This window comes from Piliocolobus tephrosceles, chromosome 15 (assembly GCF_002776525.5).
Source record: "Piliocolobus tephrosceles isolate RC106 chromosome 15, ASM277652v3, whole genome shotgun sequence".
Lineage (NCBI taxonomy): Eukaryota > Metazoa > Chordata > Mammalia > Primates > Cercopithecidae > Piliocolobus > Piliocolobus tephrosceles.
Window position 1 is genome coordinate 94,517,568 of NC_045448.1, and position 22,846 is coordinate 94,540,413.

General features: G+C 45.6%; 1 protein-coding gene across 1 annotated transcript in view; it reads right to left on the bottom strand.

Moving 5' to 3' along the window:
• The window catches only part of ACOXL (acyl-CoA oxidase like), a 358,184-nt gene that overhangs the window by 81,025 nt on the left and 254,313 nt on the right, over nt 1-22,846 (bottom strand). Inside the window, exon 17 of the mRNA XM_026449783.1 lies at nt 7,302-7,389. Coding sequence (XP_026305568.1) covers nt 7,302-7,389 — 88 coding nt within the window. The remainder of the gene's footprint in view (nt 1-7,301; nt 7,390-22,846) is intronic.

Consider the following 22,846-nt stretch of genomic DNA (forward strand, 5'->3'; position numbering starts at 1 on the left):
ATAGTTTCCATGATTTACGCATTTAATTCTTGTTTTTAAGACACACTGAAATGAGAACATGCCAGGAGGCACCTTTAAAGAAGATGGCCACATTTGAAACATACAGATTATTTATAGAAGAAAAATTCAAAGAGCTGAAAGAAAATCTGGTTGTCAACAGACAGTTGCTTTTTCTATGTTTTTTTTCTGTAGTTCATTTTGGTTTTTGTGTGGGTGGCTCATGTGAGCTCAAAGGTTATTTGCTAAATGTTTTGTGAGATTAGAACATGTTGTCCTTTAAAACCTAAATTTAAATTTATGTTTAGTGCAAACATGTTTAACTTTACAATAGGTGGTATGGAATAATATTTTTAAATACAAAACTATATCTAGAGTGTCTACGATAAATCAAGAGCTATACTTTTATTTTTATTCACCGTTTAGAAGGTCTTATTCTCCACCCTGTTCCCAGTGGAAAACTCACAAATACAGTACACTTGGTGCAAATAATTTCTTTTTTTACTTTTTATGTTACTTTTGCCCATCCATTTCGGTACTAATGTAACCATATTTTGAAAGTACTTAGATATTAGAAGTTAAATGAACAGGGGCTATAGATCAATTTTTTGATCACAGAGTGGGAAACAAAAGAGCAAAAACACATTTAAAAAGTGGGAAGGGCTTATTTTTTATTTTATTTTATTTTGTTTCTTCAGAAATGCTGAGCTCCCAGATTCAGCTCCAACAAGCACTAGGAGCCCTGCAACATGGACAGATGGTAGCAGTCTGCTGGGATTTGAGTCTTCCTTCTGCCTCTTTGAACTATGTGACCTTGGAAAACTTATTAACCTCTCTGTGCCTCAGTTTCCTCAGAGGAAAGTTGAGAAGGCAGTGGTTCCTTCCTCACTGCCTAGTGGGGGATTAGAGTTGCTCTGTCCCTGATATTTTGCACAGGGCCTGATAGGCTGAGCCCTCACTGACTGTTGGCTCCCTTTGCCCTATATGGCCCTAGGGCTTCCACCCATGTTATTTCATTCAATCTTCACAGAAACTCTGTGAAATAGAAAAACAAACAAACAAACAAAAACAAGAAGCACTGTTCAGAGGCAAACCCAGTAAGAGTAATAGGAAGCAGTACATGCTAACTTTACTATAAATAAATACACAAAGAAACACTTCCAAAAACTCAAGAACGCCAGAACTCCCATTCTCTGGGATTCATCTGTGGGAAGGAAACCCTTTAGGGAGGGCAGTGGAGGGGGTTGAGGAGCTCCACTGCCTGTGTGGGGAAAGCTGTAGGGTTAGCTGGCCCCGGGGCAAAGTTATAAAGCCACAGCTTACTAGCGTGTGACCCCAGGCAGTTGTTCACCCCTCCGAGCCTCCGTTTCCTCAGTGGGCTTTGCAAGGTTGTTGTGGAAATTAAACAAATTACAGGGGCCAAGCATTTGGCGAGTCTTTGGCAAAGAGGAAATTCTCTATAGATGGAGGTGGCTGTGACAGCTATAATCATTACACAGTTGGCTGTGTGTTGGCCATTAGACTGGGCTCAAAGGGTGGCATTTCATTAGCATCCAGGTCAAGTACAGTCACTAACTTCTGTTCTTGAGAGTCCTCCATAAAACACACATCGTTAGGTGTCAGACTTTGCTTTTGCCTTTCTTCCCCCTCTCCCCAGTGCAACAGAGTCCTCAGGTCACTGGTGATAAAAAACCACCTCAGAATTTCTCACTTCCTTCAAAGGAGAGTGAGTCAGTAAAGTCTCTAAAGACAGCTTTCTTCAGGGACAAGCTCCCAAGTTCAGGGGTGTGACAGCACTTCTTCAGAAAACAGCATTTGGGGTCGTCTTAGGGCCCAGCTGACCCAAACCTGAAGTTTAACTACACGGCTTGGGGAGATGGAGAAGCTCGGGGAGGGAACTCCAGCATGAAGACCTATGGGCACAACCTGCAGGATGTCAGAGGAGAGCTTTTCACAGAGCTGGCAGGCTGTGTTCTTAAACCTTCTCTTCCCATGTCTCTAGGCCAATGTGCCATGAAATTAAAATCCACTGTGGCAAAGTGGCATGCTCTGCCAGATTTTTACACACTACAACGCCTCCATCCAGTCAAATTTCTTTCTCATCTTTTTTGTCTAAGAGCCCTCCTTGATGTTAGCACAAGGGACCTCCATGCTCCTACTTCTGCTGGTCTCCGTTTCACCAGGCGCCTCCCTCCGACTTCCAATTGGCCGCCACCTTTGTCACTCTCCCTCAAAGCAATATTGTGTGTGAGAACAGTCAGAAGGTGAGTTCTCACTTTCGTGTCCCTCCATATCCTGCCAACTCCTGGATTTCCAGACCTCAAACATCAGAGACCCAGTGTCCCTGGACTCCCTCGACTCCCCAGGCTGCTCCTGGCCATCTCACACTCTGTGAAATGGTGACCCTCAATTCCCAAGTTCACCTTTTTCCCACAGGCACTGCTCATAGGCCTAGGATTCAGCTGTGTGATTGAAGTAGAGAAAACGAAGCCAGGGCACATTCCTTATCTTCCCCAATACTGGGGCCTCCAAGATGCTGGGCCCATTGGGATTTGGCAGTGAATTCCATCCGCCTATTCTTGGCGCAACAGACCTTCTCACTGGTTTCCACTGCCCACACATTTAACACGTGCTAGACAAAGACGGGCCAGAAGCAGGGGCAGTGGCACCCAGAGCTTCCTCCCACCCTCCCTCAGGCCACTTGTGTGAGGCCACATGAGACTTCTCTAAAGCTAGACACACCAGCAGATGGGTGCTGGGGGAGAGAGAGGAAGGCACACAGGTGTCACAGCCAACTAGCACCTCTGGTCCTCCCACTCTTCCCCTCCCCTCCAGGCCTCCACCTCCAGTAGTAACAGAAAAACACTGCAGAAACCCAACAGTCAAAGAATGAGAAGTGCTGTCTTGCAACTTCTGGTTCTACCCCAAGTCCGGTTTGTCCTTCATGATCTGGGTTTAGTTGAGGGAAAAGGGGCTTCACACAGGACTACTGGTTGATGTTGTGGCAGTTTGTTTATCTGAGCTTGCATAATGTAATGCACATTTGAGGAGGTGGTAGGGATATTCCCATAATTTCCTAGAAGATGAATGCCAAAGCTAAAGCTAAATCAAGGTGAATGTAGTATATATAAAGAATAGTCCCATTAACAACTGAGAGGAAAATGCTGGTCCCACGGAGCATACTGGAACAAGCACTAGTGGATAAAATACAGAAATAATGCTTTAATAATACATGCGATCATGTTTTTATTAACAAAGAAAGTCTTGTTTCAAAACAAATACATCCTTGAGAGGAGTCGGAAATTAATCCCCAATAGGCAGAAATCCGCATTATTATATATTCTAATCATAATTACAACCTGCTCTTAATGTGAACATTCTAAATTATTAGTCACTTTATTAAGAACCAGAAAGAGGACTTCCTGCTGCATAATGAGAAGTACTCACAAGCTTCGAGAATGAGAAAAGCAAGAGACAATTCTGCACAGAGCTGGAAAGTGGTGGATATAATTTGTTTAATAAAAGTGCCTCCTTTCTCCTTTTTTGTTTAGGAATTGGTAACGCTTAGGGGTTCAGACAGCACCCAGCTTCAGAACTGCACTTTCTAGGGCAAGATAAAAATGTGTATCACGGAAAAATAACGATTTATCATTGTAACAGTTACATCCCACTGCAGAAACCACTAGAGACTGCTTAACATTTTTATTTCAAACATGGTTTTCCCTAGTCTTCAGGTGACAAACGGAGACAGATGCCAGAAGGCTTTTTTCCATTTGTTCCTAATAAAAATGGCTAAATTCTGAGTTCACTGTCATCTGGGGTGACATTAAGACTGTGCTTTAGGCTGGGGACAGTGGCTCACGCCTGTAATCCCAGCACTTTGGGAGGCCAAGGTGGGCAGATCACGAGGTCAGGAGATTGGGACCATCCTGGCTAATGTGGTGAAACCCCGTCTCTACTAAAATACAAAAAATTAGCCGGGCGTGGTGGCGGGTGCCTGTGGTCCCCAGAGTCGTGAGCAGAGATAGCACCACTGCACTCCAGCCTGGGCGACAGAGCGAGACTCCGTCTCAAAAAAAAAAAAAAAAAAAAAAAAGACTGTGCTTTAACAGACTGATCCTTCTCTTCCTTCTTATGCATTCTTCTTTTGAAAGGCTCCAAAGGCAACATCTGGGTCTGGTCACTGAAGACAGATGGGCTCCTCCTACTTCTTCTCCTATCCCCTGGAGGCCTCTGCCAGAGGGTAACATGCTATTGGAATGTAATGACATGCTGGTGAAATTTTACTGGCTAGTGTTATTGTGTTATAGTGTTAAGGATGTTAGTATCCTTATCTTTAGGACCCGTTCTGTATCTGTACAGACCTCCTCATTACAGATGGATTTCTCTATTTCAAAACATTCCTAGGCTTTCTAAAGGCTGTCACTGAACTAATTCTTACGATTTTTCTTCCATTACTTTCTTTATACTTCCAAGTCCTCTTTGTCTGACATTGAACCTGAAGCCAATTTCTGAAAGTTATCACTTGTGCTACTGTGGTTATGAACCAATAAAAGGTTCAGAGTTGATTTGGATTTATTTTGTACTGTTCCATCATCAAATCCTTGATATTTTCTCCTGGTGTGAAGAACTCATACACTCAGACTTAACCTGTTTCATTTTCCTCTTTTTCTTCCCTTTAAGGAACAAGGTCGAAATGTCTACTTTGGTTATAAGAACTAAGGTTTTCATAGGGTAGTGATTAGCGGTAATGAAAAGGTTTTATTAAACATTAACAATGAGCCAGATGCACAGGTAAGAGCTTTGGAGCGTTGTCTCATTTAATCCTTCCAACAGCCCCACGAGGTAAATATCATGCTCTCTACATTTTATAAATGAGGAAGAAACTGAAGCTCGGAGAGGGTAACTCACTCACAGTCACACAGCTGGTAGAGGTAAAGCCAGGGTCTGAACCTGGTGACCTGACTCCAGAGCCCCCATCCTCAGTCCACACTAAGCTCCACTGTGCTCTCAGCAAGCATGCTGTGCAGCCCAAGGCTCAACCACTGTGTTTCTAAGGTGAAGCTAATTGTGCAGTGATTCTTTGACTTCCCCCTCCCTTTTCAAACTTAATCACATCTCTGAATGTTTAGAAGTTTTTCACCTGGAGTCCATATAGTCCATTCTCATGTCCCAGGAAGGGCAATATCTGTGGTCAGTATGTAGAGGCCCAGAGGGAGGAGCCAGGGCCACACCACCCCTGAGACTGAAGCCAGTACAAGTCTACATACAGTGAATGAGAAGGCCCAAGACACACGCACCTTCAATCAGGGTGTCTCGAGTGCTGTTTCATACCCCAGACATGTTTCAGCCTGATCAACAATCTGAAGAAATAACCCACCAACAGAAGAAGGGTGGTTTACATAAATTTCTTAAAGGAATGAGGTTGATGCTGAGTGTACCAAGATAGTCCAGGGAAGTAGACACTCTGTGGGCTCCAGGGTCTGGAGTAGGTCACAGGGGACACTCAGATCTCCAGCCAGGCCTGAGAGCATGAGCTGTCCTGATAGTGTGACCTGCTGCAACCTCCTAATTATAACTGAATTCTATCTGAAGATATGCTTGTAGAACAGATGGGGCATGATGTACTGATGCCTTGGTGGTTGGATTTTATTTCTGATGAATAAACTGGCATTCAGATTTAAATATTACTCATTTTTGAGTTCAATTAAGATAAGTCAGTTTCTCTGAGCCTTATATACTGTGGGTGGGCAATAAATTAACAATGTTGAGTCTGCAAATGAGGGGACCCAATCCTGTGCCTTCATGACCCATAGCCCCTGATGCTCCTGGTTGCTCTCCTTGCTCCTCCTCCATGTCCCAGGAAGCAGAAAGTGGAACTCAGTCAGAATCAGGAAGGCTAATGTGGTCATGGTCATTTCAGAGTGTGGTCACTGTATGGAGACCAGTCTCTGGGGAGGTGTTCCCATGGGGCTCCTGCTTCCCATCCCATGAGAAACCTGTGCTCTTGGCACACTTACTGTGGAGCCCTGTGTTAGGAGGCTCACCCAAAGGTGCAAGGTCCCAAGAGCTGGTCTTTAGAAGGAAGGAAGGAAGAAGCTGGGCTCAGTCTGAGCCTAAAGCACTCACTCCAATTCAGCTCTCATCAGAGCTCCTAGGGCGGCTCCCACACATTCTTGCAGGCACAGTCACATGGCACTGAATCACATGCACTTTGCTCTTTTGGAACTGCCCAGTTAGGGAGGAAGGGGGATGGTCAGGCTGGGAGGTTGTGTTGGATTCAGGCACATTCCTAGGTTCCTGGCCATAACACCTGGCCTGATCCCACCGAGAAGTCCCCATCTCCACCCTGTGAGATGGTGCCCCAGATGCAAGCTGTGGTGTGACCAAACCCAGCCCTCCCAGGGCCAGCAGCAACCCGGTGTGATGAAGAATCCCATAAAGCTACCAACTCAGTGAATGACTGGCCTTTCTCTCTTAACACTTTCTTCCCACAGAGTCAGGACATGATGATAAACAAAATGATGGTTGTTGAAGTTAAACAATAATTTCAATGATAAGCTGTCATGGATCTCACTTGGTGTTCAGTGTTTTATTTTATTTTGCTATTTTGGTCTACTGAAGCCAAAATAAATATTCAAGTTTCTCAGCCTCAGCATTATTGTCATTTGGGGCTAGATCATTCTTGGTTACAGCGGAGTGGTCTGTGCCCTGTAGCATGGTTAGAGCATCCCTGGCCTCCACCCACTGCGCACCAGGGGCACTACCCCTCTCAGTGTGACAACCAAAAATGTCTCCAAACATTGCCAAACATCCAAACATTGCAAAATTGCCCCTGGTTGAGAACCACTGCTTTAGAAGGTTGACCCAGTTTCTTGCTAATTTGATGATTAGGTTTAAGTAAGTCTGGGACTTCAAATTCCTCCGGCAGGACCCCTGTTAAGACACCCTCACTTTATCTGTGTGCACGCCCTCCCATTTAGGAATGAGATCATGGCCGGGCAGAGGGCCACTTCTGAGGGGCAGGCGTTTTGCCAACTGGCTCCTGTCAAGTGCTGTGTGTGACTGTCAGGTTGCGTTAAGTGAGCTGCTCCTCACTGGTTTAGCGTCAGGCTTTGTGGGTGTCATATGGTCAGTGTTCCTAGTAAGTCGGGAGTTGATTTACCACAAGCTGCAAGTCTCTGTAAGTCATTTGGGGTTCTAAATTCAACATATGGACTGCCTTTCCCTGCAGAGCTGTGTCTCCAGGGACCCGTAGACCCCTGAGTCACTCAGTTACAAATATTCAACAGGAGCCAACTGACCTCGGTGAGTGTGTGCCAGGGACAGAGAAGCCACGTGGTGCAGACACGAGTTGCAGGCATGGAAAAAATCCTCCTTCTTGGTCTTTAGCTGTCCAATCGACAGAAGAAAAATCACCATTGAGGATATTGTGAGAGAGCCTAACTTAGTAGCAAGACAGATGGCAAACATCCAAAGTTTCAGTACAACATTGAGCATGGACATGGTGCAGAACCTTCTGTAGGCTGGCCTCTGTGACCTGCAAAAACTGCTCGTTAGATGAATAAATATCATACATGTAGAGAAGTCCCATTTCCATGCTTATATTAATTTATACTAATGGAGGTCACAGACATTAGAGAAACACGTGAAGGGGAGAACGCAGGCACAGATCAAGAGAGGCTGTTCTGATTGGGTCATTTACTGCCTGAAGAATTCAAAATACCAGAACAAACCACTTGAATCTAATCCTCAACATAACCAGCCCACCTTCCCTCCTTCCTTCCCTTGCAGTCAGGAGCTTCCATTTGTTTCTAAAGTGTTTCTCAAACATGTTATGTCTCAAGAATTGGCACCGGGTAGCTGCCATGTTTCATAATGTGAGGAATTAACATAACCATGGAGATAGGATCCACAGTGATGAGGATGTCATTGATGCATCTGACAAATAGCTTTTCTGCATCTACTGTGTGCAAGATGGTCTTTCAATCACTCTAATGAAAGGAGTCTTTTTTCTTTGCTTTGTGTTTTAGTTGGAGGGAAGCGAGGACATATTAATATAACTAGAGTAAAATAAGAATGAAGAAGGCACAGAGAACAGAAAGATACTGAATCACAAAACCAGTAATTACCGTCATTTAGGAGGGGCTGAAGGTCTCAGATTCTTATCTGACCAGAGAGGAGAGTTAAATGTGGCCCATAAAACTTTTCTTTGTTCCTTCTTGACTTTCTTTGTTTCAAAAACCACATGGGTTTAATATTTAAACTTTTAGCGTTTTTTTTTTTGTGTTCAAGGAAATAACTCAAATAGAAAGTTACACTCAATGTATCTGCTTCTCATTTGTATTAAACTCACACCCTGATGTGCCCTCTCAGTTAAATAGTTACCTGTTTTCCTGTAGCTCTGCGGTTTCTGCAGGGCCTGGAGATCCACATGTAAAATCCCTCCTGTAACAAAGACAGTGCTTTGTGCACTGGTGGAAAAACAGCGCTGCTGAAAGCCTCTACCCATGTATAATTTAGCAACATCACCTGGGGCTTCAGGCACGGTTTGGAGGACAATGACATGGGTGCCTCGGGATCCACACCTAACTGGGGCATCTCACGACAATCAAGGGAAAGGATAATGTCTGCTTTGCTACCTGAATCAACATTTCTCTGCGATGGTGTCACAATTACAACTGAAAGGGTGTGGCAGATGCATGCAACTCTCAGGGAACAGCCTGCAGAACATCTTGGCAGGGGGAGGACAAGAGCTGGCCAGACACTCCTGGAAGTTCTGGAAGGAGACGCTGAAGCTCTACCTATCCCACTGTAAAGGATAACACCAGGAAATCCTGGTTAATACGGTTTAACCTCCTAATCATGCACTGACGATCCCCCACCATTGCATGGGAGGCAGAGAAGAATAAAACACTGTGCACATGTGTCCAAATAGAATCAAGGGCACTTTTTAATTTTCTTTTTTTAACTCAATGTGTAGAGTAAGTTTTTCACTGGTCTGATCAAAAGAAAACCAGGGACAGACAACTAACTGGCTGTGCAATGCAGACCCCTGCCTGAAGAAGGGACTTCAGGTGGGAAACTTTTGTAGAAAGTCCTGTGCAAAGCAGGCTATGACTGCACCCCTCAAAGAGTATGAGGAAACAGGAAAAAAAAACAAAAAGTTCAAGTGAAGAGGAAAGGACCCTTGAAGGCCTGCCAGCCAGCTCCTAAGTGATCTTCCTGATATGTCAATATCTGGGTGCTGCTGCAGGACACTGGAGCAGGCTCAGTGTAACCTCACCCCTGCTGGCAAGAGGCTCCCTGGCCCCGCCTCCAGACCTGCCCCAGGCAGGAAGAAGAGCACCCAGGTCGTGGGGCATGCTGACGGAAAGGCAGCCTTCCTAGAATAGGAAAGCAACTGACTGAGACGCCTCTGTCCCCTTTAATTAGAGTTTATTGGTAGGAAATCAGAGTCTGAAGCCAACTGGGGACTTCACAGTGATCCTCACACCCAGATGGGCTGACCCAGGAGCAGCGTAGGCTCTACACACCATTCCGCTGTCAAGTGGTCAAAATGAACACATCAGAAGGTCAAATTCTGGCTCGGCCTCCAAGTGCAGAGACAGCATTAACTTCGAGAGTATTGTGGGCAACCATTATAACCCTCTAATTGCCTATGCAATGCACAAGATTTTAAAAGATATGTATTGCACAAACAATATTGTGAAACAACAGAAATCAACCCTCTCATCTTAAAAAAAAACCTTAATACGAGGTTCCAGGAGAGGATTTAAAAAATGATATGGCTGTTCTTTGCTTCAGGCAATAAACCTGCTACTGAAAACCTGTGTGTAAATACAGCCTTATGCCAACTAAGTCCTTCTTAAAAATGCACCAGAAAACAGGCTCTGTTTTAAGCACTTAATTGTATTTGCTCATTAAGTCTTCAGAAGCCCTGGAAGTAGATTTTATGAAGATCTTCATTTTGCAGGTAGGAAATTGCAACACAGAAATGTTCAGTAACTTGGACAAGATTGCAGAACTGAGTTGGAAAAGGGTGCCCAGGCCTCTGGGCCCACGTCCCTAACCACGGGCTACACTGCCTCCCAATGGACTGAGAGTGAGTTAGTTCCCTGGCAAAGCCTGCCCCTCCCAAGCATGCTGTTTATAAAGATAAATATGGTCACACATGGTCACATTTAATATCAACAACATCCCATACTTAAATCTTCGAATGAAAAGATATGCCTATTTCCTGATAGAGCATCACACGGCTAAAACACAGAGCTGAAAGCATAAAGAAGTACCTTCCCCATATCCACTTGCCTTTCTTTTCTTGAAAAGCCTCAAATAGATCTGGGCAGCAATATAGTCAATTAAAAAAATACTTTCCTGCTGAGGATCTACAAAAAATGTCAACTAACATCATACTTAAAGGTAAAAGGCTGAGTGCTTTCCCCCTAAGTTCAAGAAGATGATGAGGATGTCTGTTATCAGCACTTCTTTTCAACACCAAAATGGAGATCCTAGCCAGGGCAATAAGGCAAGAAAAGGAAATTAAAGGCAGAGATTAAAAATGAATAAGTAGGCCAGGCACGGTGGCTTAAATCTGTAAACCCAGCACTTTGGGAGGCCGAGGAACTCAGAGGGCTGAGGTGGGAGGATTGCTTGAGCCTGGGTATATTGAGCCATGATCATGCCACTGCACTCTAGCCTGGGCGACACAGTGAGACCCTGTCTCAAAAAAACTCCAAAACTAACAAAAAGGAGTAAGTAAAACTGACTCCACTCAAAAAGACATGATTGTCTATGTAGAAAAATCTTAAGGAATATTTATTTATTTATTTGTTTGTTTATTTTTGAGACAGGGTCTCAGTCCTGTCACCCAGACTTGACCTCAGTGGCACGATCATGGCTCACTGCAGCCTTGACCTCCTAGGCTCAAGCAATCCTCCCAACCTCAGCCTCCCGAGTAGCTGGGACTACAGGTGCACAACACCGTGCATGGCTAACTCTTCTGAATTTTCAGTAGAGACAGGGTCTTGCTGTGTTGCTGGAGCTGGTCTCAAACTCCTGGGCTCAAGTGATCTGCCAGCCTTGGCCTCCCAAAGTTGCTGGGATTACAGGTGTGAGCCACTGTGTCCAGACTAAGAAATATATAATAAAGCTGTTAGAGAAATAGGAGCACAGGAGAACCAAGGTGACATCATTTTAAAATCGACTCCATCTTAAAACTAGCGAGGTACATTACTTGTCAGTCACGAACCATGGTCATAAGATGTTTACAGTTGAGAAAACAGCTTAAATGTACCTGAAAGAACATAATCTTACAACAATGGAAAGTCCAGATGTCCCAATACCCATAACAGTATATTATTTTAAGATAATTATATTTATGCTTTGATGTATTTATTCACTAAAAAAAGCAAGGGGCCAAGTGCGGTGACTCACGCCTGTAATCCCAGCCCTTTGGGAGGCTGAGGCGGGCGGATCATGAGGTCAGGAGTTCGAGACCAAACTGGCCAATATGGTGAAACACTGTCTCTACCAAAAATACAAAAATTAGCTGGGCGTGGTGGCACGTGCCTATAGTCCCAGCTACCCGGGAGGCTGAGGCAGAAGAAACGCTTGGATCCGGGAGGTGGAGGTTGCAGTGAGCCGAGATCATGCCACTGCAATCTAGCCTGGGTGACCAAGTGAGCCTCCGCCTCAAAAAAAAAAAATAAAAATAAAATAAAAATAAATAAATAAATAAATATAAAAATAAAAGAATAATTTTCTTTAAATCAACAGAATAATAAATTTTGCCATGCTGTCAGCCCACCCACACATAGACAGAGCTTAGCTTAACCTTTACAAAGGTAAGACCCCTATATAAGAAGGTTTTAAAACAAAGATGGCACAGGCATGGTGGCTCACACCTGTAATCCCAGCACTTTAGAGGCTAAGGTGGGTGGATCACTTGAGCCCAGGAGTTCAAGACCAGTCTGGGCAACATGGTGAAACCCCATTTCTACAAAAAATACAAAAATTAGCTGGGCGTGGTGGTGGGTGCCTGTAGTCCCAGCTACTTGGGAGGCTGAAGTGGAAGTATCACCTGAGCCTGGGAGGGTCAAGGTGCAGTGAGCCATGATTGTACCACTGCACTCCAGCCTGGGCAACAGAGGGAGACCTTATCTCAAAAAGACAAAAAGAAAAACCAAACAACAACGACAAAAAACAAAGACAGCACATTCCTCCTCTTGCTTTCTGAGGATGCCCTACTCTGTAACTGAGTAGTTTTCAATAAATGACCTCTTCTCACTGCACTGTGACTTGCCTTGAATTCCTTTCTGCACATGATCCAAGAACCCCCTTTTAGGATTTGGATCAAGACCCATCTTCTGGCAACAAAGCTACTGGAACTACTGAGTTAAAGAAAGGCACAAAGTATAAGATTGATATACAAAGATAAATTGTATTTCTGTATTCTAGCAATGAACTGGAACTCAAAATAAAAATGCCATTTACAATAGCATCAAAATCTGAAATCCTTAAGAATACTTTTTTTTTTTTTGAGATGGAGTCTCGCTTTGTTGCCCAGGCTGGAGTGCAGTGGCACGATCTCGGCTCACTGCAAGCTCCACCTCCTGGGTTCATGCCATTCTCCTGCCTCAGCCTCCCAAGTAGTTGGGACTACAGGTACCCGCCACCAAGCCCGGCTGATTTTTTGAATTTTTAGTAGAGACGGGGTTTCACCGTGTTAGCCAGGATGGTCTCGATCTCCTGACTTCGTGATCTGCCTGCCTCGGCCTCCCAAAGTGCTGGGATTACAGGCGTGAGCCACCGCGCCTGACCAAGAATACATTTTATAAAATGCAAGATCTATACATGAAAACTAAGAAAACCTCGCAGAATGAAAATTTAAAAGACGACTTAAAAAAAAGGAGAACTATACATTGTGTTCATAGGTCAGAGAACTCAATATCACTAAGATGTCGCTTCTCCCTATATTGATCTATAGATGCAACCCAATGCCAATCAAAATGAATGCCAGCAGACTTTATTTTGTGTGTGCATGGTAAAACAATACAAGCTAATTAGAAAATTTGTAAGAGAATACAGAGGACCTAGAAGAGTCAAAACCATTTTGAGAAAAGAAGCATTGGAGGATTCACACTGCCTGATTTTAAGGCTTACTATAAAGCTATAGTAAACACAACAGTATGGTATTGGGGTAAGGATAGAAACATAAGTTAATAGAACAAAGTAGAGAGTTCAGAAATAGAGCCACAAATGTATGGTCTACTGATTTTCCACAAAGGTACCACGGTAATTGAATGAGGGAAAAACAATCTTTTCAACAAATGGCATTAAAACAATTGAACATCCACATGAAAAAACAAAGAAATAAATGAACCTTATCCTTTACTTCATACCATATACAAAAGCTAGCCCAAAGTGAATCATAGACCTAAATGTAAACACTAAATCTACAACGTTTCTAGATGAAAACATAACAGAAAGTCTAAGTGACCTTGGTTTAGATTTTGTGAGGTAAGACACAAATTTTGAATTGTTTCAAAATTTAAATACACTGTTAAGAAAATGAAAAGGCAGGTAATGGATTAGGCAAAAATATATGCAATCTCATATAATAAAGGATTTCTGTACAGAATTTATAAAGACATCTACAGCTCAGTAGTAGGAAAACAAAATCCACTTTAACAGATGGGCAAAACATCTGAACAAACACTTCACCAAACAATATAAAATGAATGGCAAATAAACACATGAAGAAGATCTGAGAAATGCAGATTAAGACCACGATGAGAAGGTACTACCCACCCACTGACATGGCTAAAATGAGTAAGACTTGCAAAACCGAGTATTGGTGAGGATGCAGAGAAACTAACATCATTGCTGGTGGGAGTGTAAAATGTTACAGCCACTTTAGAAACAGCGGGGCAATTTCTAATAAAGTCAAACCTATACCTACAGAAGAACCAAGCCATTCCACCCCTCGGCATTTACACAAGACAAATGAAAACACACGTCCACATAAAGTCACATATAAAATTGTTCACAGAAGCTTTATTCATAATAGCCAATATGGGAATCAGTGCATATACCTACCACCTGCTTAATGGGTAAACAAATTGTCTACATCTACACAAAGGAATACCACTTCACAATAAAGAGGAACAAACCAATGCCATTCCATTCCTATTAAATTATAGAAAAGGCAAATTTACAATGAAAGAAAGATAAGTAGTTTCCAGGAGTTGGGGATGAGGGAAGGGATTGACTGCAAAATTGCACAAAGCAACTTCGTGGGTGACAGAAATGTCCTATATCCAGATACTAGTGGTGGTTATATGACGAGTGCATTTGTGAAAACTGGCTAATTGTGCACTTAAAATTGGTTAATTTTAATTCATGTAAATTATATCTAACATTTATTATAAATGTTTATATTATATAATTTTTATACATAAAAACAGAGTTTTTTTTTTTTTTTTTAAAGAAGCTCATTTCCCCATACTCCCTAGCCACTAAGGTTAGACATGTAACCTCCCTTGCCAATAAGAACAGGCAGTTGTCTACTGGGAAGCTCCTCTGTAAAAGCTACTGCTTTCCTGATAACAAGATACCGCCTTTTTCTCTTTGTCCTTTCTGCACCTACCTGCTTGGAACTCAGCCACCTTGTGACCTTAAGAACAGTTTTAAAGGCTGTACTATGGAGGTATATTGGTTCCTAGGGCTGCTGTAACTCCTTACCACAATCCTGGTGGCTAAAAACAGAAATGTATTTTCTCGCAGTTCTGGAGGCTAGAAGTCTGAAATCAAGGTGTAAGCAGTTCCGTGCCCACTTCTGAAGGCTCTTTCTTTCCTCTTCTGGCTTCTGGTGGCTGCCAGCAGTCTCTGACATTCCTTGGCTTGCAGCTGCTTCACTCCCATCGCTGCCTCCACCAGCAGAAGGCCTTCTTCCCTGAGTCTCTGCTCTTCTTCTTATAAGGACAGCTGTCATATTGGGTTAAAGCCCCCCCCTACTCCAATGTGACCTTGTCTTAATTTGATTCCATCTGCAAATTTCCCTGTTTCCAACAGGGTCACATTCACAGGTACTGGGGGTTAGGACTTGAACATATCTTTTTCAAGGACAGAATTCAATCTACAATCTGGGGACAGAGAGGACCGACAGTAAGAGCCCCGGCCCTACTTGGTCATGGAGCCACAGCGTGAGTTCTGGGCTGCCTGCCTCTGTCTTCTCATTAGGGGAGAACAGTAAGCCCCTATTTAGTTAAACCACTGCAGTCAAGCACTTTAGCTGATACACTCTGCCTCCCCTAATTGTTAAAGGAGATCACAGTCCCTCCTTGACCTGTTCAACAAGAGGCCAGGGTGCCCAGCACTAGCAAAACACTGGGCCCGAGGTGGCAGTTCACCGAGTGAGTGAGTGCTCAGATTGTCTTTGCACGTTCTCTTGGCCCAGCCACCCACCTTCCACCATCGCAGTCTAGGACTGTCCCTCCTCGGTCTGCTGAGTCTTGTGTGACCTTGGCCTTCTCCCCCGCACAGCATTTTAAGGCCCCTGTGCTGGCTTCACCAGCTGCGACAGCTTCAATTTCCCTGTCTGGCCCATGCCTTCCTCCAGCCCTGTGTTCTGTGCCTGCTCTCTGCCCTCCAGTCACGCTGAGGGGCTCAATGTCTCTCTTGACAATTATCATCTGTCCTGCTCCATACCCAGGACCACGTAAGGCTCAGCACCATGCTCTGCAGCTCACTGTTAATTCCCATGGGGCCCCTTCTCCCACACATCCCCACACCCATCCGGACTCACAGACGGCCCCTTCCTCATGCCAGCCTTCCAGCCCAATACCTCTTCCACGGGCCACAGATGTCTCCATGCACATTCCATTTTTTGATTACGACAGGATAAGCAGAAACCTGAGGGAGTGCACAATCCTCTGCAGAATGCATCAGGCCTTTTCAGTGCCATGATTTCTGCTTCCACCTTCTGAGTTCTTCAGGCTCCTGTCCACGGCAGAGTTTAAAACATTCCTCCCTTTGTACCTAGCCCCAGATCCATTTGTATGTCCTTAGAATTATTTGACTGTGCTTACTCCTAAATCTCCCCTCTCCCCTCTCATCTCCCTGTGCATAGAGGTGGCATCATCAGGAAAGAGTCCAGTCCTGATCAATAACTGCACTCCCACCTGGCAGACAGAAGGACGTCTCGGAGCCTGGATGTCAGCTTTTGCGACACACATCAGGTGCTGCCCCTCTTACGTGACGACCATCAGATACAGAGTTCAGCAACAGATAGGGAGTATGCAGCTATATTAAAATATTTTTATAGACAAATAGAGGTTAACACAATGATTGCTTCCCCACTTTCTGCTCTTCGGGGTAAGCCCTGAACTGCTTAGCCAGTAACCACCTTGCAGAGTCACAGGAAATGTCGCAAGCCAGATCTTCCCAGGCCACAGAGTCTTTTTTCTTCCTCCTCCTCCTTCCTTTTCTTCTCTTTCCTTTCTGTAGTAAGTGTCGCCTGTGGCCTGGGCTTCCATCATGGTCACCTCCAGCACAGTGGTACCTGCCCTCGCCTCCCTCTGCTGCAGGCCCCTAGCAGCCCTCCCTGCCTCCTGGTTGGCCCTGGCTAGGAGGTCTGGGGGCCCCTGGGGGTCCTGCCCACACCTCTCTGTGACTGCACTGGCTGATGTGGCAGAACACAAGGTTGCCTTCCTCGGGGTCCCCAGAAGCCTCTCCAGATGCCATTGCTTGCCTTGGGGGTATCCTGACAGATGGAATCCCGCCCCCGCCTGTGCCAGGTCAGGAAGGGACCATTCCTCATCTGCTCAGCCTCATCTCTACCTTCCCGTCTCTCTTCCTGTTTGACGTTCTTTCTTGTGTGTGCCTTTGTGTGTGTATGTGTGTGTGTGTGGAGGGGTCTTTATATATTTGTCTGCCTTCCTGTATTTTTCTTTTTCTTCTTTTTGAGATGGAGTTTCGCTCTTTCGCCTAGGCTGGAGTGCAGTGGAATGCTCTCGGCTCACCGCAACCTCTGCCTCCTGGTTTCAAGCGATTCTCCAGCCTCGGCCTCCCAAGTAGCTGGGATTACAGGTGCCTACCAACAAGCCTGGCTAATTTTTGTGGTGTTTTAGTAGAGATAGGGTTTCACCATGTTGGCCAGTGTTGGTCAGGCTTGGTCTTCAACTCCTAACCTCAGGTGATCCACTCGCCTCGGCCTCCCAAAGTGCTGGGATTACAGGCATGAGCCACCACGCTCGGCCTTCCTGTATTTTTCTTTCTGTATTACGTCTTTACAATTTTTTCTATTCTGTACTTTTTCCTCTCTCTCTCTTTCTAGTCTAGATGAGTTCTTTCTGTCTTTTTTTCTGTGCTTACATAAGCACCGTTTACTCTTCTGTATTTTTAATTTTTCTGTGTTTTTCTGCCTTTCTGTATTCTTTGGTCCTTCCAAGTTGTCTCTTTTTTCTTTTTTACATTCCCCAGAAACAGATCTCGTTTTTATTTTTATTCCTGTATTTCTATCTCTTTTTCCTTGTGTTATTCTTTCTATCTTGTTTCCTGGGTTAATTCAAGTGTCTCAACTTCCACTCTTCTCTCATGTATTTGCACTCCAACTGATTCCTCCCTTTCATCTTTAGATGTCTTCTCTACTAAACTTGGTTTCCTCTGCTTGACTTTGGGAAGAGGGTCCTCCCCTCTCCACCCACAGCCTCTCTTCCTGAGCTCTGAAATGCCCTCTTTCTGTACTGAGGGGCAGGTGTGGCGGTCCTCAAGGAGAGTCTCCCAGACAGCAAGGGGGCTGGGCCCAGCAGCCAGCAGCTCACTGGTGGATTCTGAGATGAGAATGTGGGATTCTTGGCACCTTTGCCCTAAACTTTGAACCTGAGCTAGAATTCCAAGACAGCAGCGTAAACAAATCTCTCTCAACATTCTGCTACATATGAGAAAAAGGAAATACCAGAGAAAGGATCCAGAGGGCACCCTGATGTCCACAGTTTCCAGCTTGTTTCCTATGGAGAAAGAGAAATGCCCAGACACGACTGTATCCTGGATTCGGGGGCCAGCTACAGGGTTCTTGTCCGGTCTCTGAGACCCAGTGAAATGCTGAGCCTGGGTCAGAGTTTAAGTACAAGGTGTTTTCCTGCATTGGCCCACTCCTCTACCCTTCGCCCCTGCCATCCTTGCCTGTCCCAGCCTCCTCTGCACCAGAATCTCCCTTTGCTCAGAATGTATGAGGTGGCAGTTCTGCAGGGTGGAGCAGGTGAAACAGTCCCTGTCTAGGGAGGCGTGCCCCTGAGGTGCAAGGCTGGAATTCACAACACATATTCCTAGGAAAACACAATGCCAAAATGATCGATGGCATTGATAATGCTATGAATGGGTCCAGCAACCAGGACATACTGAGCACATTCCATGTTCCAAGCACTGCACTGAAATGCTGTATAAGAAAGAGATTCTGCTTTTATAGAGGAGCCTCAGAAGAGCTGTACAATATCTGTCTCTAGGTCACACACTGGAACCCAGATAAATATGGCTCCAAAGAATACGATCTGTCTGGCCCTCCTGGTCCCCAGGCCCCAACACAGCTGGTTCAGCACAGCTGCATGAGAGCCCACATCATTGTTCACAAAGGGGGCTCCTACCAGACTGTCTTGTTCACAGCAGCAAAAATATCATCTTTCTCAATGGTGCTTGGTGCAGGGGAGGGTCTCAGTAAATGTACATTCAAAGATACACACATGCACATGCACATGTACATGTACACACACACACACACACACACACACACACACACACACACACGGCTCCCCTCTATCCTGAACCGTATCCAGAGCACACGCCACTCTCTTGCTTCAGATATTTGTACATGCAATTCTCTCCACCAGAATATCCTCCACCACCTAACCACCTCCTCCTGGTTTCAAGAATGTAAGACACCTCATCAGGAAGTCCCCCACCAGCTCTCCATCCCCTGAGTGATTCAGGCATCCTCCTCCCACCAAGCTGGCATGTCCACCACAGAAACTTTTGCCATGCTGCCATGTGAGCGCTGCTCTGACCAGGGCAGGACTGCGACCACCCCAGCATCCAGCACGGCACAGAGAACCTGGTCAGGCAATGACCACATGAAGGAAGCCACTCCCACAGATGGGTGGTGAGAGTAGAGATGGATGCACCAGGTGGGAGCAGAAAAGAAAGTGGATTCAGCCAGGCACGGTGGCTCACGCCTGTAATCCCAGCACTTTGGAAGGCCAAGGCAGGTGGATCACTTAAAGTCAGGAGTTCGTGACCAGCCTGGCCAACAGGGTGAAACCCCATCTCTACTAAAAATATAAAATTAGCTGGGCATGGTAGCATGTGCCTATAATCCCAGTTACTCAGGAGGCTGAGGCAGGAGAATCGCTTGAACCGGGGAGGTGGTAGTTGCAGTGAGTCAAGATTGTGCCACTGCACTCCAGCCTGGGTGATAGGGAGATTCCGTCTCAAAAAAAAAAAAAAAAAGAAAAGAAGAGAAAAAGAAAATGAATTTAGAGTAGACTCAGAGGGCAGAGAAATAGAGCAAATACAGCAGAGAGGGTCAGCCACTCACTGCACTGCAGTCACGGGGCCTGCCAGGATCTCTGCAGCCTCTTCTTTTACCCACACTGTCTTCCAAGCTCTGGTCTGGAGTCTGGCAATATAAGCAGACCCCCAAAGTCCATGCCTAGTGAAGACTCGATCATTTTTGTCACACACTAGAGTTCCAGGAGTGGGAACCTGTATGTGTTTGATCTGACCTGTTTCTGAAACTTTTCCCTGCTGAGGCTTAACTGAAATTGTCAGAACATGAAATCAATAGGGCCTTGGCAAAGGGCTTCTATAATTGAATATATTACTTTCCAATTTCTCTTCCTTCTTCCCTTTTGTGTCAAATGAAGAGTCCGGTTTTCATTACCGAGCCCTTCGGAATAGAAAATGATTGTTGGATGATCCATTCTCTTTGGTCATGTAGCACGCATTTGAACTCTACTCTCCTGAAATTGATCTTGGTAATTTCCAATAACAGATGTGTAAATAAATGTTTGATACTTTCTCCCTTTCTTAACAGTTTCCTCATTTTGCAAGTTCCTCCTTAACTGTCCTGGTGTTTGGAGGAATAGAAAGGGGAAAACCAGGAGGCCTTAAATAGATTTTACAGGCACCAAAGCATGCATTTGGAGTACGGTCAGCTAGAAAGATCTTGTTTCAATAATATGATCTTCACGTTCAGCTGAAGACTATGTTATGGAACCTGACTGCCCTTAGTGACTGCTTAAAGCTGACATAAGGCAGAAAAATGTACATTTAATATGGGAAAGAAATTAGGCCTCAAGATCTTTGTTTCCTGAGTCTCTGCAGCAGCTCAGCTGGTGCTGGGCCCATGAGGCAGCTGCAGGAGGCATTCTAGGGGCTGCGAATGGAAGGTGATGGGTATAGTATGCAGAAAACCCACCCCATGAGGGATTTGGGGCAAATCCAGTGAAGAAGCGACTGGCAGGGGAAGCGCTAGCCCCACTGCAATTTGGGGATCCTTGGGCCCCTGTGTCTCCAACTCTACTACGGCATCTCTCTTCCCAGCTTGGACTCTTCCCTCAGCTCACCCCCCATCACAACATCCCAAGTCCCACCAACACCTCCTCCTCTCTGCTACCACCCAAGCTCAGGCTGCACCCTCACTCTTCTGGGCCCTTGCTTCCTATGGCCTTAAAATGGTCACTCTCTCAGCACTGACTGCAGAAGCCTCGCCCTAGAACTCCCACGTGATCAGGCCATGACCCCTGCAGGGAAGGTAGAAATGGAAGGTCCACAGCCCCACAAGACTGTGGGCCCGTCCGCCGCCCAGTCACCCTGTCCGCCAGCCTCTCTAGCCTGTGACCCAATGGGATACTGACACCTGCTTGACGCTCAGGCTGAACTTGCCAGTCGCTCACTGACATCCCTATGCCTTGTCTCAAAGGTCAGTCCCACTCTCTGCCTGGGGATGATAAGACAGGGCACGCTCTGCCATTTGTCATTCCAGACTCAGTTCCAGTCTCACGGCCATCCCAGCCCCTATGCACCAAGCCCACCCCCCAGTACGTGCCTCCTCCCTGTCCGCTACTCCCTCCTCCATCCCCTCTCCCTGCACTTCCCCTGCCACCCTCCCCTCCCAGACAGAGTTCCTCAGGGACAGGAATTGTGTCTAAGTCATTCTCACACCCCAGAACTGGTAAGCAGCATTTTTTTAAAAGGACCTAGTCAGCAAAAATAAAAAATGTTTACAGGTCATTTTGTTCCTTAATTTTTTATTTAGCTTTACATTTGAAGTTTCAACTAAGCATTTTTATGTATTTTACTGTAACTAAGGGACTTATATTTTTGGCTAAGCCTTTAAGAATACTAAAACCCGCCCACTTTTTAGAACTTCAAGAAAACTTATGAATGTCTTTGCAAGCGGCAGGGAGAGAGGTTTGAGATACTTGCCAGTAAGGAGTGAAACAATATCAGGGATTAAACAACAACAATAATAACAACAACAATAACTAAACCAGAACCAGACTACCTAACCGCCCAAGGTGCTGGCAAGCAGGGGAAGGAGGGGCAGGAATCTGAGCGTGTCACCGAGAGCTGCAACATGGAATTCTAGGTCAGTAAGTGGCCATGGGTCTCCACCGCCAAGCCTCCAAGCTAGCAAGCAGGCAGGCTGGAGTGAGCACTGCCCCCAGAGAAGGGGAAGGCGTTGATAGGGATGGGTCTGACACCCCTCTCTCCCTTCTCTGCACTTCCTTCTCTGCTGTGTCCTAAACATGCATGTCACCTGCATACTTGGTTCTAAATGCCTCCTCCCAATAAAGGCCGCTGCTCCCCACTTGGTCTCCAGTAGCAGAAATGTCTCCACCCTGCTGTGCTGCTGGAGGCAGGAAGCTGGCTGCCACTGCTGAGCTTGTGCAGAAATGGTGAGGGCGTATGGTCTGACGACTTTATGGGGTCCCTTTTCTCAGTTCTGCAGTAAGATTGCTGGTTATGTGGCAAGACAATGGGCTCTGAACGGCTCCTCGCTATGGCAGGAACTCAACAAATGTCTGTGATCCCAGCTCACCATGAGGGCCTGCCCTCTGGCCTTGTGCAGACAGGGCAAAATAGAATAACAGGCTCATTTCTGCACACCCGAATATCAGCATCTCCAGTAATGTCTCACCCCAGGGCAAGTCTGCTCCCTAATCAGGAGGAACTTCGAGAAACAGTAGTATGGTGTTCAGTCACTTACACCAAGTCAAACTCACTAGCAGTTGGTGAAGGGTAAGCTAGAAAATGTCACTTGCACATGTACCCTAGAACTTAAAGTATAATTAAAAAAAAAAAAAAAGAAAATGTCACTTCAATTGTATGCTCTTCAGTCATGAGCCCAGAGCTTGTCACATGTCCCCATTGATCTGCCTGTTTCTGAAACTCAGCTCTGTCTTGTCCCCTTATCTTGCTGGCTGATTTGCTCAACTTCCATGACTGGCCCTACCTCACCACCTTGCTGGGCCCCTGCTTCCTGGGGTCCATCCTCCTCAGTGAATAGAATTTCCAGCCTCTCTAGGGCCCGTCTGCCTGTGTTCAGGGCCAGCCCTCCACTGCTAGCCTCTTCCAGGCTTCTGTGACCCTGGCCACTGGTATAGATCACCCCCACCATCTGTCCGTCACCCTGCTATCTGGATTCCATACTGCTGGCTGGCCTGGGCACCCACTGCCATTTTTCCATGTGACACTGAAAAGTGCCTAGCACGGGGCCTGGCCCAGGATAGATACATGGTGAGTGTGAGCTGTTGTCATTAGCCATTGCTTCTTCCCCGAGTAGGTGTAT